General features: G+C 36.1%; 1 protein-coding gene across 9 annotated transcripts in view; it reads left to right on the top strand.

Moving 5' to 3' along the window:
- The window catches only part of LOC125934648 (UDP-glucuronosyltransferase 3A2-like), a 184,969-nt gene that overhangs the window by 114,517 nt on the left and 55,102 nt on the right, over positions 1-15,350 (top strand). The window contains exon 3 of one of the 9 annotated variants that reach the window (XM_049648186.1): positions 14,719-14,841. The exons of the other annotated variants lie outside the window; for them this stretch is intronic. Within the exon in view, the coding sequence (XP_049504143.1) occupies positions 14,719-14,841 (123 nt within the window). The remainder of the gene's footprint in view (positions 1-14,718; positions 14,842-15,350) is intronic. 9 annotated transcript variants of the gene reach the window in all.

The following is a 15,350-nucleotide window of genomic DNA, read 5'->3' on the forward strand; positions in this document are numbered from 1 at the left end:
TCTGTTAAAATGATGAATGTCAGTAATAGATTTTCAAATGTTAAGTTAAGCTTGTAGTCTGGGATTGAATTCCATTTGGTCAAAATATATTTTATATATAAATACACAGAGAGAGAGAGAGAGAGAGAGAGAGGGAGAGAGAGAGGCAAGCAGGGGAGGGACACAGAGAGAGGGAGACACAGAATCTGAAGCAGGCTCCAGTGCTGACAGCTCAGAGCCTGACGCACAGCTGGAACTCACAAGCTGTGAGATCATGACCTGAGCCGAAGTCAGACACATAACTGAATGAGCCACCCAGGCACCCCTGTATTTTTCTTTTATATATTTTATATTTTGTTTGTTTGAATTTTGGTTTAATATTTTATATCTCTGTCCATGAGGATCATCGTTCTGTGATTTTCTTGAGTTTTTTTTTAATTTTCTTTCTTCAATTGCTATCAGTGAAATTCTTATCTCAGAATGAATTGGGTTGTGTTCCTTTTTCAGTTTTCTGGAAGAGTTTGGGTAAAATTAGTATTGTTTCTTCCTAAATTGTTTCAGCCAATCTGAGAGTCAGCATGTCTCTCCCCACCCCAAAGTTAGGTTTGGGTGTTAAGACATATGGCCTTACATATATACCAAGAGGCTATAAAATGGTTTATTATTAGTATGATGACACTTTTAGGGGAGAGTAAAGCAACTCCCAAGGTGGTCCAAAAGTACATTGAGAGAGCAGGAAAAAGAGGGTGGCTTTGGGCTTTTATGGCGGTCAGCAGTGGGACTGGAATGGGCATTTCCCTTCTTGTTTGACTGATGGCCAGAACATGCCATGTCTCATGTATTTCAATTTGAACATGTTTAAGTAAGTCATTATGGTATTTTATGAGCCTTGCTGCCTAAGACTGATGAGAGAGTTGAAAATATTACTGAATGTCTTGTTTAAAAGACTAACTATATGGTTCAGTTGGTTAAGCATCTGACTTCGGCTCAGGTCATGATCTCATGGTTTGTGAGTTTGAGCCCCTCATTGGGATATTTCCTGTAGGTAAGTATCCTCTGTCACCCTCTCTCTCTGCCCCTTCTCCACTTGTTTTTTTTTTTTCTCTCTCTCTCTCAAAATAAATAAACTTAAAAAAAAAAAAAGACCAGCTTTGTGCATTTAGAAAAGTGAATTAGTGCTTTGGTCATGATCAGTAATGTCTGAAAATCTAGAGGATAAGGACAGTCTTCTTTAAGGCTGTGTATTGTGTCTTTAGTGTGTAGAGACACATGTGCAATCTTCTTTTATATTTTGGATATCCATTTCGCAGGAGATTCTGAGTACTTAACCCAAATAAAACAACCGTTCCTCTTTATAGGTTTATTTAGAATGTCTTTTTCTTCTTTGACTTAACTTTGGTAGTTTATATCTTTCCAGGAAGTTGTCCATATAATGTTGTCTAAATTTTTAGCATCTGCAGTTCATAGAATTCATTTATAGTCCTTTTTATTTCTGTGTGGTCATTAGTGGTGTTACTTCTTTCATTTATTTTTTTTTCTTCTAATACTTTATTTAAATTCAGGTTAGTTAACATATAGTGTAGTATTGGTTTTAAGAGCAGAATTTTGTGATTCATCAGTTACATATAACACCCAGTGCTTATCACAAGTGCCTCCTTAATGCCCTTTGCCCATTTAGCTCTCCTCCCACCTCCCCTCCTGCAACCCTCAGTTTGTTCTCCATAGTTACAAGTCTCTTATGGTTTGCCTCTTTGTTTTTATCTTATTTTCATTTTCTTTCCTTCCCTTATGTTCATCTGTTTTGCTTCTTAAATACCACTTATGAGTGAAATCATACAGTATTTGTCTTTCTCTGACTGTCTTATTTCACTTAGTGTAATACACTCTAGCTTCATCCATGTCCTTGCAAGTGGTAAGATTTCATTCTGATTGTAGTAATTTGTGTCTTCCTTGTCTGTAAATTTTATTCATTATTTCAACGAATTGGCTCTGGTTCCATTGATTCCTTCTTGTTTTTTCTTATTTCCAAAATTAATAGTTTCTCCCCTAATCTTTATTAATTCTACCTTCTGTTTTATATTTAATACACTTTCTTTCCCAATATCTTATGGTGGCAGAATAGGTTATTGATGTGATAACTTTCTTTGTTAACATAGCTGTAAATTTTCTTCTGAGTACTAATTTTGGTACAACCCATAAGTTTTGGTATGCTGTATTTTCATATTTATTTTTGTCTAAGTATTTTCTGATTTCTGTTGTGATTTCTATTTGACACATTGCTTATATAAAATATGTTGTTTAATTACCATAATTGATAAATTTTCCAGTTTTCCTTCTGTTGTTGATTTCTACCTCCATCCTGTTGTGGTCAGATGTCCTGGGGTAATTATGTTTTAAAATCTGTTGAGACTTATTTGCGACTGAACATATGGTCTCTGCTGGAAAATGTCTCAGGTACCTTTAAGAGGAATGAGTATGCTGTTACTGTTAGGTAGAATGTTCTGTATATGTCTGTTACATCTAGTGGATCAATGTGTGCAAGTCTTGTGTGCAAGTCTTCTATTTCCTTACTGATCTTCTTTCTGGTTTTTCTGTCCATTATTGAGAGTGGAGTATGAAATCTCCAATGATTATTATGGAACTATCTGTTTCTCCCTCCATTCTGCCAGCTTTTGCTTTAGATATTTTGTGGTTTCTCATTAGATGATATGTGTTTATGATAGTTTTATCTTCTTGCTGTAGTGAATCTTTTATTGATATATAATATCTTTCTTTGTCTTGTAATATTTTTTGATTTATGGTCTATTGTGATTGATATTTGCTCATCTGCTTTCTTTGATTATTATTTGTATGGAATATCTTTTTCTGTGTACCTGTATCATTGGACCTAAAGTCTCTTGTAGACAGTTTATAGTTAGATCATGTTTTTCTTTGTGTGTGTGTTTGTAGCCTTTTAATTTTTGTATTTATTTTTAAAAATAATTTCTTCATTTTGGAATGATTTTGTATTTAAATAAAAATTGCAAAGATGGTACAGAAAGTTCCCATACAACTCACATCTTCATCTCCCCATTGTTAATCCCATTTAATTTTTAATTTTTTAATTATTGTTATTATTATTTTAATTTTATTTTTAATTTTTTAAAATTTACATCCAAATTAGTTAGCATATAGTGCAACAGTGATTTCAGGAGTAGATTCCTTAGTGCCCCTTACCCATTTAGCCCATCCCCCTCCCACAAGCCCTCCAGTAACTCTCAGTTTATTCTCCATATTTATGAGTCTCTTGTGTTTTGCCCCCTCCTTGTTTTTATATTATTTTTGTTTCCCTTCCTTTATGTTCATCTGTTTTGTCTCTTAAAGTCCTCATATGAGTGAAGTCATATGATTTTGTCTTTCTCTGACTGACTAATTTCACTTAGCATAATACCCTCTAGTTCCATCCACATAGTTGCAAATGGCAAGATTTCATTCTTTTTGATTGCTGAGAAATACTCCATTGTGTGTGTGTGTGTGTGTGTGTGTGTGTGTGTGTATAGAAAGAGCCCAAATATCCATCAATGGATATTTGGGTATATATATATATATATATATATGCGCCACATTTTCTTTATCCATTCATCCATTGATGGATATTTGGGCTCTTTCCATACTTTGACTATTGTTGATAGTGCTGCTATAAACATGGGGATGCATGTGTCCCTTCAAAGCAGCACACCTGTATCCCTTGGATAAATACCTAGTAGTGCAATTGCAGGTCGTAGGGTAGTTCTATTTTTAATTTTTTTAGGACCCTCCATACTGTTTTCCAGAGTGGCTGCACCAGTTTTTATTCCCACCAACAATGCAAAAGAGATCCTCTTTCTCCGCATCTTTGCCAACATCTGTTGTTGTCTGAGTTGTTAATGTTAGCCATTTTGACATGTGTAAGGTGGTATCTCATTGTGGTTTTGATTTGTATTTCCCTGATGATGAGTGAAGTTGAGCATTTTTTATGTGTTGGATGGCCATCTGGATGTCTTCTTTGAAGAAGTGTCTATTCATGTTCTTTTGCCCATTTCTTCACTGGATTATTTGTTTTCTGGGTGTGGAGTTTGATAAGTTCTTTATAGGTTTTGGATACTAACCCTTTATCTGATATGTCATTTGCAAATATCTTCTCCCATTCTGTCGGTTGCCTTTTAGTTTTGCTGATTGTTTCCTTTGCTGTGCAGAAACTTTTTATTTTGATGAAGTCCCAGTAGTTCATTTTTGCTTTTGTTTCCCTTTCCTCTGGAGATGTGTTGAGTAAGAAGTTGCTGCGGGCAAGATCAAGGAGGTTTTTGTCTGCTTTCTCCTCGAGGGTTTTGATGGCTTCCTGTCTTACATTGAGGTCTTTCATCCATTTTGAGTTTATTTTTGTGTATGGTGTAAGAAAGTGGTCCAGGTTCATTCTTCTGCATGTCGCTGTCCAGTTTTCCCAGCACCACTTGCTGAAGAGACTGTCTTTATTCCATTGGATATTCTTTCCTGCTTTGTCAAAGATTAGTTGGCCATACATTTGTGGGTCCATTTCTGGGTTCTCTATTCTATTCCATTGATCTGAGTGTCTGTTCTTGTGCCATTACCATACTGTGTTGATGATTACAGCTTTGTAGTATAGCTTGGAGTCTGGGATTGTGATGCCTCCTGCTTTGGTTTTCTTTTTCAAGATTGCTTTGGCTACTCAGGGTCTTTTCTGGTTCCATACAAATTTTAGGATTATTTGTTCTAGCTCTGTGAAGAATACTGGTGTTACTTTGATAGGGATTGCATTAAATATGTAGATTGTTTGGGGTAGTGTCAACATTTTAACAATATTTGTTCTTCCTATCCAGGAGCATGGAATCTTTTTCTATCTTTTTGTGTCTTCTTCAATTTCTTTCATAAGCTTTCTATAGTTTTCAGTGTATAGATTTTTCACCTCTTTGGTTAGGTATTTTATGGGTTTTTTTGTGCAATTGTAAATGGGATCGATTCCTTGATTTCTCTTTCTGTCACTTCATTGTTGGTGTACAGGAATGCAACCGATTTCTGTGTGTTGGTTTTATATCCTGCAACTTTGCTGAATTCATGAGTCAATTCTAGCAGTTTTTTAGTGAAATCTTTTAGGTTTTCCAGATAGAGTATCATGTCATTTGTGAAGAGTGAAAGTTTGACCTCCTCCCGGCCAATTTGGATGCCTTTTATTTCTTTGTGTTGTCTGATTGCAGAGGCTCAGACTTCCAATAGTATGTTGAATAACAGTTGTGAGCGTGGACATCCCTGTCTTGCTCCTGACCTTAGTGGGAAAGGTCTCAGCTTTTCCCCATTGAGGATGACATTAGCATTGGGTCGTTCATATATGGCTTTTATGATCTCGAGGTATGCTCCTTCTATCCCTAATGTCTTGAGGGTTTTTATCAAGAAAGGATGCTGTATTTTGTCAAATATTCTCTGCATCTATTGAGAGGATCATATGGTTCTTGTCCTTTCTTTTATTGATGTGATGAATCACGTTAGTTGTTTTGTGGATATTGAACCAGCCCTGCATCCCAGGTATAAATCCCACTTGCTTGTGGTGAAATTTTTTTTAATGTATTGTTGGATCTGGTTGGCTAATATCTTGTTAAGGATTTTTGCATCCATGTTCATCAGGGAAATTGGTTTATATTTCTCCTTTTTAGTGGGGTCTCTGTCTGGTTTTGGAATCAAGGTAATACTGGCTTCATAAAAAGAGTTTGGAAGTTTTCCTTCCTTTTTTATATTTTGGAGCAGCTTCAAGAGAATAAGTGTTAACTCTTCCTTAAATGTTTGGTAGAATTCCCCTGGAAAGCCACCCAGCCCTGGACTCTTGTTTTTTGGCAGATTTTTGATTACTAATTCGATTTCCTTACTGGTTATGTGTCTGTTCAAATTTTCTATTTCTTTCTGTTTCAGTTTTGGTAGTGTATATGTTTCTAGGAATTTGTCCATTTCTTCCACATTGCCCATTTTATTGGCATATAATTGCTCATAATATTCTCTTATTGTTGTTTTTATTTCTGTTGTGTTGGTTGTGATCTCTCCTCTTTCATTCTTGATTTTATTTGAGTCCTTTCCTTTTTCTTTTTGATCAAACTGGCTGGTGGTTTATCAAGTTTGTTAATTCTTTCAAAGAACCAGCTTCTGGTTTCACTGATCTGTCCTACTGTTTTTTTTTGGTTTGGATAGCATTAATTTCTGCTCTAATCTTTATTATTTCCTGTCTTCTTCTGGTTTGGGGTTTTATTTGTTGTTCTTTTTCCAGCTCTTTAAGGTGTAAGGTTAGTTTGTGTATTTGAGATCTTTCTTCCTTCTTTAGGAAGGCCTGGATTGCTATATACTTTCCTCTTATGACTGCCTTTGCTGCATCCCAGAGGTTTGGGGTTGTGGTGTTATCATTTTAATTGGCTTCCATATACTTTTCAATTTCCTCTTTAACTTCGTGGTTAGCCCATTCATTCTTCAGTAGCATGTTCTTCAGTTTCCAAGTATTTGTTACTTTTCCAAATTTTTTGTTGTGGTCGATTTCGATTTTCATAGCATTGTGGTCTGAAAATATGCATGGTATGATGTCGATCTTTTTGTATTTACTTAGGGCTGATTTGTGTCCCAGTATGTGGTCTATTCTGGAGAACGTTCCATGTGCACTGGAGAAGAATGTATATTCTGCTGCTTTAGGATGAAATGTTCTGAATATATCTGTGAAGTCCATCTAGTCCAGTGTGTCATTCAAAGGCATTGTTTCCTTGTTGATTTTTTGATTAGATGATTTGTCGATTGCTGTGAGTGGGGCATTGAAGTCTCCTACTATTATGGTATTACTATCGATGAGTTACTTTATGTTTGTGATTAATTGATTTATATATTTGGGTGCTGTCACATTTGGCACATAAATGTTTACAATTGTTAGGTCTTCTTGGTGGATAGACCTCTTGATTATGATATAATGCCCTTCTGCCATCTCTTGATACAGTCTTTATTTTAAAGTCTAGATTGTCTGATAAAAGTATGGCTACTCCAGCTTTCTTTTGTTGACCATTAGCATGATAGCTGCTTCTCCATCCCCTTATTTTCAATCTGTAGGTGTCTTTAGGTCTAAAGTGGGTCTCTAGTATACAGCATATAGATGGGTCTTGTTTTCTTATCCATTCTGTTATGCTATGTCTTTTGATTGGAGCATTGAGTCCATTGACATTTAGAATGAGTACTGAAAGATATGAATTTATTGTCATTATGATGCTTGTAGAGTTGGAGTTTCTGGTGGTGTTCTCTGGTCCTTTCTAATCTTTTGCTGCTCTGTGTGTGTGTGTGTGTGTGTGTGTGTGTGTATATATATATATATATATATATATATATATGTATTTCCATCTTTTCTCCCCCTCAGTGTGTCCCCCTTAAAATTTCTTGCAGGGTGGTTTAGTGGTCACAAACTCCTTTAATTTTTGTTTGTCTGGGAAAGTTTTTATCTCTCCTTCTATTTTGAATGACAGCCTTGCTGGATAAAGAATTCTTGGCTGCATGTTTCTGATTCAGCACACTGAATATACCCCGCCACTCCTTTCTGGCCTGCCAAGTTTCTGTGGATAGGTCTGCTGCAAACCTGATCTGTCTTCCCTTGTAGGTTAGGGACTTTTTTTTCCCTTGCTGCTTTCATGATTCTCTCCTTGCTTGAGTATTTTGTGAATTTGACTACGATATGCCTTACTGATGGTCGGTTTTTGTTGAATCCAATGGGAGTCCTCTGTGCTTCCTGGATTTTGATGTCTGTGTCTTTCTCCAAGTTAGGAAAGTTTTCTGCTATTATTTGCTCACATAACCCTTCTGCCCCTTTTTCTCTCTCTTCCTCCTCTGGGACCCCTATGATTCTGATGTTGTTCCTTTTTAATGAGTCACTGATTTCTCTCATTCTTAAATCGTGCTCTTTTGTCTTAATTTCCCTCTTTTTTCCTGCTTCATTATTCTCTATAAGTTTGTTCTCTGTATCACTGATTCTCTGTTCTGCCTCATCCATCCTTGGTGCTGCTGCATCCATCCGTGTTTGCAGCTCATTTATAGCATTTTTAATTTCATTCTGGCTATTTTTTACTTCTTTTATCTCTGCAGAAAGGGATTCTAATCTATTTTTGAGTCCAGCTAGTATTCTTATTATCGTGATTCTAAATTCTGGTTCAGACATCTTGCTTGTGTCTGTGTTGGTTAAATCCCTGGCTGTCGTTTCTTTGTGCTCTTTCTTTTGGGGTGAATTCCTTCATTGTGTCATTTTGAAGGGAGAAAAGGAAGTAATGAGGCAGAAAAATTGAAATTAAAAAATTTAATATTAAAGAAATATTAAAATTAAAAAATTGAAAAAACACACACAAAAATTGAATAAATGATATTAGATCCTAGGTGTGTTTGGTCTGGGTGTTGAAAGTGATTTGATAGATTAGAGAAAAAAGGTGGGAGAGAAAAAAAGGAAATCGTTTGAGAAATTGAAAAATTGAATACACTGAAGTAGACTAAAATGAAATGTTGGGAGTCAAATAGAATGAAAAAATTTACATAAAAGTAAAAAATATAGTGAAAAAATTAAAGAAAAATATTTTTAATAGAGATTGAAAATAAAATGAATTTTTTCTCTTTCTGTATTCAAGAGAAAGAAAAGAAATGAATAAGAGAAAAAAGAATAAGAAAAAAGGAAATCGTTTGAAAATTTGATAAAGTGAATACACTGAAGTAGAGTAAAATAAAGTGATGGAAGTAAAATAGAATTTGAAAAAATTTACACAAAAGTAAAAAATATAGTAAAAAAGTTAAACAAAAATGTTTTTAATAAAAATTAAAAATGAATTTTTTCTCTTTCTGTATTCAAGAAAAAGAAAAGAAGTGAAAAAGAGAAATAAAGGAAAGAAAATTGAATAGATGGACGTGCTAACAGACTGAAATAGGACTGAAATTACTTCGTTTTCTGCTAGAAGTCAGACTATGAAGCACTTTATAGTCCACACACTAAGCAGGCGGTGAGACTTGTGTTCTTCAAGACCAAGGTTGGCCCAGTTGGGCGGGGCTTAGTGTAATGGCCTCATTTTCTACTAAATGGCACTGCTTGCCTACTGGGGTGGAGTGTTGTGGCCCTGTAGGTGCATATGCACATGCGTGGGAGCAGTGAAAATGGTGTCACCCCATTACCCAGTCTCTAGTATTGGAATTCTGTTCTCCCCAGTCAGCAATCGTGCACCCATCCTCTGTCTTCAGCTTTGGTCCACTGCCTGCTTCTTTACTGCCCATGACCAAGCCCCAGGCAGTATCTCTCTCCAGAGTTTTATCTCAGATGCAGCTGTTTTCCCTGGCCCCTTACTTGTGAAGGACCTAGGCTTTGACCCATTCCACCCCTCTACAGGAGGGTCTCACCTCACAATGGCCGAATGTCAGCTGCACCCAGGAATACTTGCTGGACCCTGCTGCTGCCTGTGCCCCAAGACTGTGGCCAGGTGCCATCCTGCCTCAGAAAAAGTTCTCGAGATAGCGTAGCAGCAGCATTTCAGGGATTATGGAAAATCACAATGCACATCAGGCACCAGGCTTCACCCTTAACAACCTTGTTCCAGCACCAGCCAATGTGGCCGTTTTCTGGGGTCTGCTGGGACCAGGTGGCCTCAACAGTTTCTACCAAATGTCCTTTTAGCAGTGGAACTGCTTTTCCTCATGTGGCCCAAGAACCTCCTGGACCCCACTCTGTTCCTGGGGATTCGCCCTTCCCACCAGAGCACCGCCAGATATCAAGCTGTGGAGTTGCAGACTTTGTGCTCCCGTTGTTTACAGTCTTAATGGAATTTAAACCCTTTCCTTTCTCCTTTCTCCCTTTTTAGTTTAGTCCCTGGGGTTGTTTCCAATTTTCCACTTTCTCTCCAGCTGCTTTTGGAGAGGGGTGTTTTTCCTGTATTCTCCCCTCCTTCCCAGTCTCCATCCTCTCTCTGCCTGCAAAAGGGGTTCCCTACCTTTTGGGGCTTCTTGCTCTCCAAGTTCAGCTCTTTGTGTCATGTACCTGCTGAATTCTGTGGTTCAGGTTGTGCAAGTTGTTGTGTTAATCTTCCAATCAGTTCTCTAGGTGTGTAAGATGGTTTAGTGTTGGTCTGGCTGTATTTCATAGATGAGAGACCCACAAAAATCTTCCATGTTGTTCCATCATCTTGGCTCCTCTATTATTTTTTATTGAAGTATAGTTGATACCAATGTGACACTAGTTTCAGATGTCTGACATAGTGATTTGCCAACTGCATATGTATATGTTATGCTCACCGCACGTGTAGCTACCATCTGTCACCAAACAATGCTATTACAATTGGATCATGTGTTTTTACCCAAAGTCTGTCTTTTGATATGGGAGTTTCATGCATGTCCATTTGAAGTACTTACTGATGAGGAGAGACTTCTGTCATTTTTCTATTTGTTTTCTATATGCCTTGCAGCTTTTTTGTTCCTCACTTTCTGTATTACTGTTTCTTTTGTGTTTAGTTGATTCTTTGTTGTGAAAATTTTAAATCCCTTTGTCATTTCCTTTTGTGTATATTCTATAGCTATTTTTTGCGTGTGTTATCTTGGGGATTTCATTTAACCTGCTAAATCTGTGTCACTCATTATAATTTATAGAAGTTCAAGTTTAATAACATTCAAAAATTCTGCTCCTGTAATGTGTTGTTCATGGTCACCCTCTTGGGTTGTTGACATCACAAAAATATCTTTTTGTACATCGTGTGCCCCCAGACATAAACTTTCATTAATTTAAATGAATTAGTACATTAAATTATATAGAAAACTTGTTTGGCATTACAAAGTTTAAGTAATACTTGTTTTTAAACCAATGATTTGTTTTAAAAAACGGACTTGTTTCTTTAATCATGTAGAAACCAAAAGTAGTTAGAAACTGTTGCTATAATACTAAGTTTATATTTTTCTATGCAGTTACCTTTATTAAAATATTTATTTTTTCATTCACCTTTGAATTAGTATCTGGTGTCCTTTTGTTTTTTCCCTGGAGGACTCCCTTGAGCATTTCTCTCAGTGTGGGCCTAGTGGTAGCAAGTTTCCTTAGGTTTTGTTTATTTGGGAATGTTTTGATTTTCCCCTCACCTTTGAGGGACAGTGTTGCCAGATACAGAATTTTTTTTTGGCCATTCTTTTATTTTACCACTTTGAATGTATTGGCCTGCTGACTTCTGGTCTCTAAAGTTTCTGATTAGAAATCTATTGATAATCTCATTGACAATCACTTGTATGTGATGAGTCACTTTTCTCTTGCTGCTTTTAATATTCTCTTTTTATCTTTCTAAATTTGATTATAATGAGTCTCGACTATGTGTCTGAGCTCATTTTTCTTGGAGTTGATGAGCTTGGATGTTTATATTCACATCTTTCATCCAATTTTGGAGATTTTGGAGATCATAGCTGAAGTATTCTCTCTATCCCTTTCTTTCTTTCTTCTCCTTCTGAGCATCCACAGTGCATATGTTGGATCCTTAGGCTATGTTGTCTTTTTTTCAGTCTTAACTTTACTGCTCTCCAGCCTCTATCATTTCCATTATCTTCTCTTTAGGTTCACTGTTAATTTCTTTTGACTCAAATCTGCCTTTGAATCCCTCTAGTGAAATTTTCATCACATTAGTTGTATTTTTCATTTCTAGAATTCGTTTTTAGCTTCTTTTCTGATTTTCTATCCCTTTATTGACATTTTTATTTTGCACACATTTTTTTTCCTCTACCTCCCCCACATCTTGCTTTAGTTCTCTGAGAATCTTTAAGGCAGTGATTTTAAAGTCATTGTCTGGTATATCTACCATCAGGTTTTTCTCAAGAACAGTTTCTGTTGATTTATTATTTTCCTCTGAATAGGCTTTCGTTTTCAGCTTCTTGGTGTGTCTTGTGATTTTTGTAGAAGACTGAATATTTGAATCTAACCATGTGTTAAATCTGGAGATGAGACTTTCCTCCCTTCCCCAGGGTCTGCAGATTTTTGTTATTCATTTTGTTTATTAATTTTTTGATTGTTTTATCCTGCTGTTGTGGAAAAGATCAATATAAGATGTAGATTTCAATGTCCTCAGGTATTTTCTGGACCTTTTCCTGGTCATAAGTGGACACTTTCTTCTAGTGTTCCTGGTTTATGTAGTTGTTTTCCAATGTTCTAGCCTTTAATATCTGTCTTGCATAAGGGAAAAACAGAAAAATGAGGGAGAAAAAAAGATCATCAGCCTTTTAAGATCCCTTGAAGTCCATTCAGCCAGAGCGGGGAGATGGTTGCAACAATAGGTGTAGGGATAGCAAAGACTTTGCTGCCTACTTCTTTGTCTGCACTTCTGTGATTAGAGCAGCAAGCAGCAATCAGAACCCAGATATGTGATATTTGGATTTTGTTTGTTAGTTAGTTTGTTTGTTTTGGTCCACTCTGGTTCTTGAAACCTCTGTGCATGCTGCTTTGTGAATACATGTATAGGTGCTTGCCATGTGATGGGGAGAGGGGATGGATAGTTGCTATTGTGATAAAAGCTGAAATAACTGAAATTGAGTAAGATTATCTGCAATTTACATTGAAAACCTGCCCTAGAAGTTACTGCAACTCTTCAAAATAGATACTCTAGACCGAGTCTTCTAGTTCAATTTTTATTTAATTAGGGGAGGCAGATTCCTGTTGCTCTACCATCTTCCCAGAAATTTCCCTACTATCTTTTGACCTTTTTTTTTTTTTTACAAAATTATATATATACATATGATGTTGAATATGTGTGTGTGTGTATATAAAAGAGAATTTTCACCAGTTTCTGTTTGAATGTGTGTCCAGGAAAGCTTTTTGTACATATGTGCTCAAAGTGGACCACAGGAGTACTTTCTTGACAGTGTCAGGGATGGAAAGTCCTCCACTGAACAAATAATTCTTCTTAGGAATCACCTGAGGTGCTGTAGCTTCTGCTTTGTGTAAGGCAGCGGCACATCCCTCTTTGTGAGCCTCTATGTGAATTTTTGTGTCTTGAATGAGTGTGTTCAATGAATCTCTACAAAAGTTGTCCACAATATAGTGTCATACACGTGCTCCTGGAGAAAGGTAAATGTGGTTAAGATCTTGCCAGCAAAGCTTATGAGCAAGGCTGTTGAGGTAGTCCATGAGAAGTCAGTACAAGTGATTTGTATCCTTCAAAGATGAAGGAGAAGAGAAACTGCAGCTGAGATCTTGTTGAAATAGGATCAGAACATACTAACAAATCTATGCTTGCAAAGTATCTATTACTACTTAGATAGAGTCAGCAATTTCAGTAATATTGGAGATGGGGAGCAGGCTTAACATGATGCATCATTGCAATGTTATAGTAATGTTCTGCAAGGTATCATAAATTCTTTTCAGGTTTATGAATTAATCTAAATTAAGCTATTAAATGGAAAAGCAGTGTAGGTAATCACTCCTTTGCTTAATAGATCTTTTATAATGGGATTTCATCCTTAAAGCCACTGTTTCAATATGTATTGGGTTGTATTTAAAGGTTAATATGTTGGACAGATCCAAACACGTCCTTTTTTGTCAAGCTGACTATAAGTGCCAGAACTCTAATATTATTTTAATTTATGACATATTACATAAGACAACAATTACTATTAGTAGATGATGTAAAAGATGGTTGCTATGACTATGGGATATTTTATCCCAGTAGTTAAGACAGGGCATGGAAATTTGTCCTGTATCTAATACTTTTGACTCCTAGTAATACAGGAATATCTACATAAATATAGAAAATATAATCATTATATCTGTTATTTTTGCCCCAGTATTGATTAAGAACACTAATCTCACTAATCTTTGTCATTGTTTCATCTCATCCAATGTTAAAATTCATTTGGAAGTTCTGACAGAGAGGTACAAAAGCAACTTGTCCCCTTTATCAGTTGTAAATTTTTAAAAGTAATGTTAGATTCCCACACGTATCAAAACAGAACTCTGTTTTCTTTCCTGACTCTCCCACCCTGCCCATCTCCTCTCTTTTCTCTTTCTTTTGGTTGTTATTAGATGTATTTTGGGGAAGTATCTGTTATAACCTGCCTATATATATATATATATATATATATATATATAAGCTTCTTCTTCAGAATATACCCATTAGTATCATCAAAGTTAGGGGTCTCCCCATGGATAATTTTGAGACATGTGAAATTAATTCGAACTAACTCCTTGAAATAACTCCATGGGCCTGTCATCAGTCTTTTTCTCTATTACTGTGTTAATCAAGATTTTCCTCTAGCTACAAGATAATCAGCAGCAGCAGAAAAGTCATTTTCTAAGGTTCTAGCACACCATCTACTTTTGCAGGTATCCATCTCATCATATCACTTGGTAACTACCCTTCTTTACATCATTCAGTGCACTTGTAAATTGCTATCAGTTTTACTCTGGAGGACCATTCTTAAGGGGGCAATACCTGACTGCGACACACAGTCACAGAATTCTACCTAGCCTAGTGTCAATCACAGCTCATGCTGGAATCCAGAAACACAATCCAATCTGATACAGAAAATAGGTTTGTGTGAGACACATAATCACGACCATGTAAAAGTTAAACCCATACTTTTGTCTCTAAATGCCAATTGTGGAAGCTTCTGAGTGGGATGGAGGTGAGGATCCCCCTAACGTGGGTCTGGCTTGCTTGGCTTGAAAATCTTGGTCACACAAGGGAGGGCATGTTGAGCCTTTCCTCTAAGTTTTTCAGGATATGTCACGGAAGGTTAAGGGAGAGATGAAGCTTGAAAGCTGTCAGCAGTCTAACTTCAAAAATGGTGTTAGACTTTTTATTACACAGGAGTTATGGGGAAAATGCCAGGATGGTAAGTAGGGCTGCACAAGACTGCAATTTTTAATTTAGAAGACTAAATTTTTAATTTAGGCATTGGTATTTTTTGGTAGAATGAAAAACCTCTGCATGTTTCACTTTTAATTTTAATGAAAATGATTTCTTTTTCTAAGTGATAAATGACAGGGGAACGGGTATAAAATAAGGTCTGTATTTAAATATAAGGTATGCCATTCACTATACGTGCAATCCTGACAAATTATCTGGCACTCCTTTCATCTCTGTTTTCTCACCTATAAAATGATGAATAGTTATACCTTTATGTGAAAACTTTAAATAGAATCTTGAAGTACTTTAAAATGAATAAAAGTGTCTAAACCTATTATCAATAAATATTGGCAGGTTGTGTGATTGAAGAAATGAGAAAGCAGAAAAAACCATACAAAATAGAAGTTCAGTAAGGGAACATTTGAAAATATTTACAATAATTGGAATAAATAAACCATGATATCCTCATGCGAATGTTAATTTGGGTTGTATGGC

Source organism: Panthera uncia (assembly GCF_023721935.1).
Source record: "Panthera uncia isolate 11264 chromosome A1 unlocalized genomic scaffold, Puncia_PCG_1.0 HiC_scaffold_17, whole genome shotgun sequence".
NCBI lineage: Eukaryota > Metazoa > Chordata > Mammalia > Carnivora > Felidae > Panthera > Panthera uncia.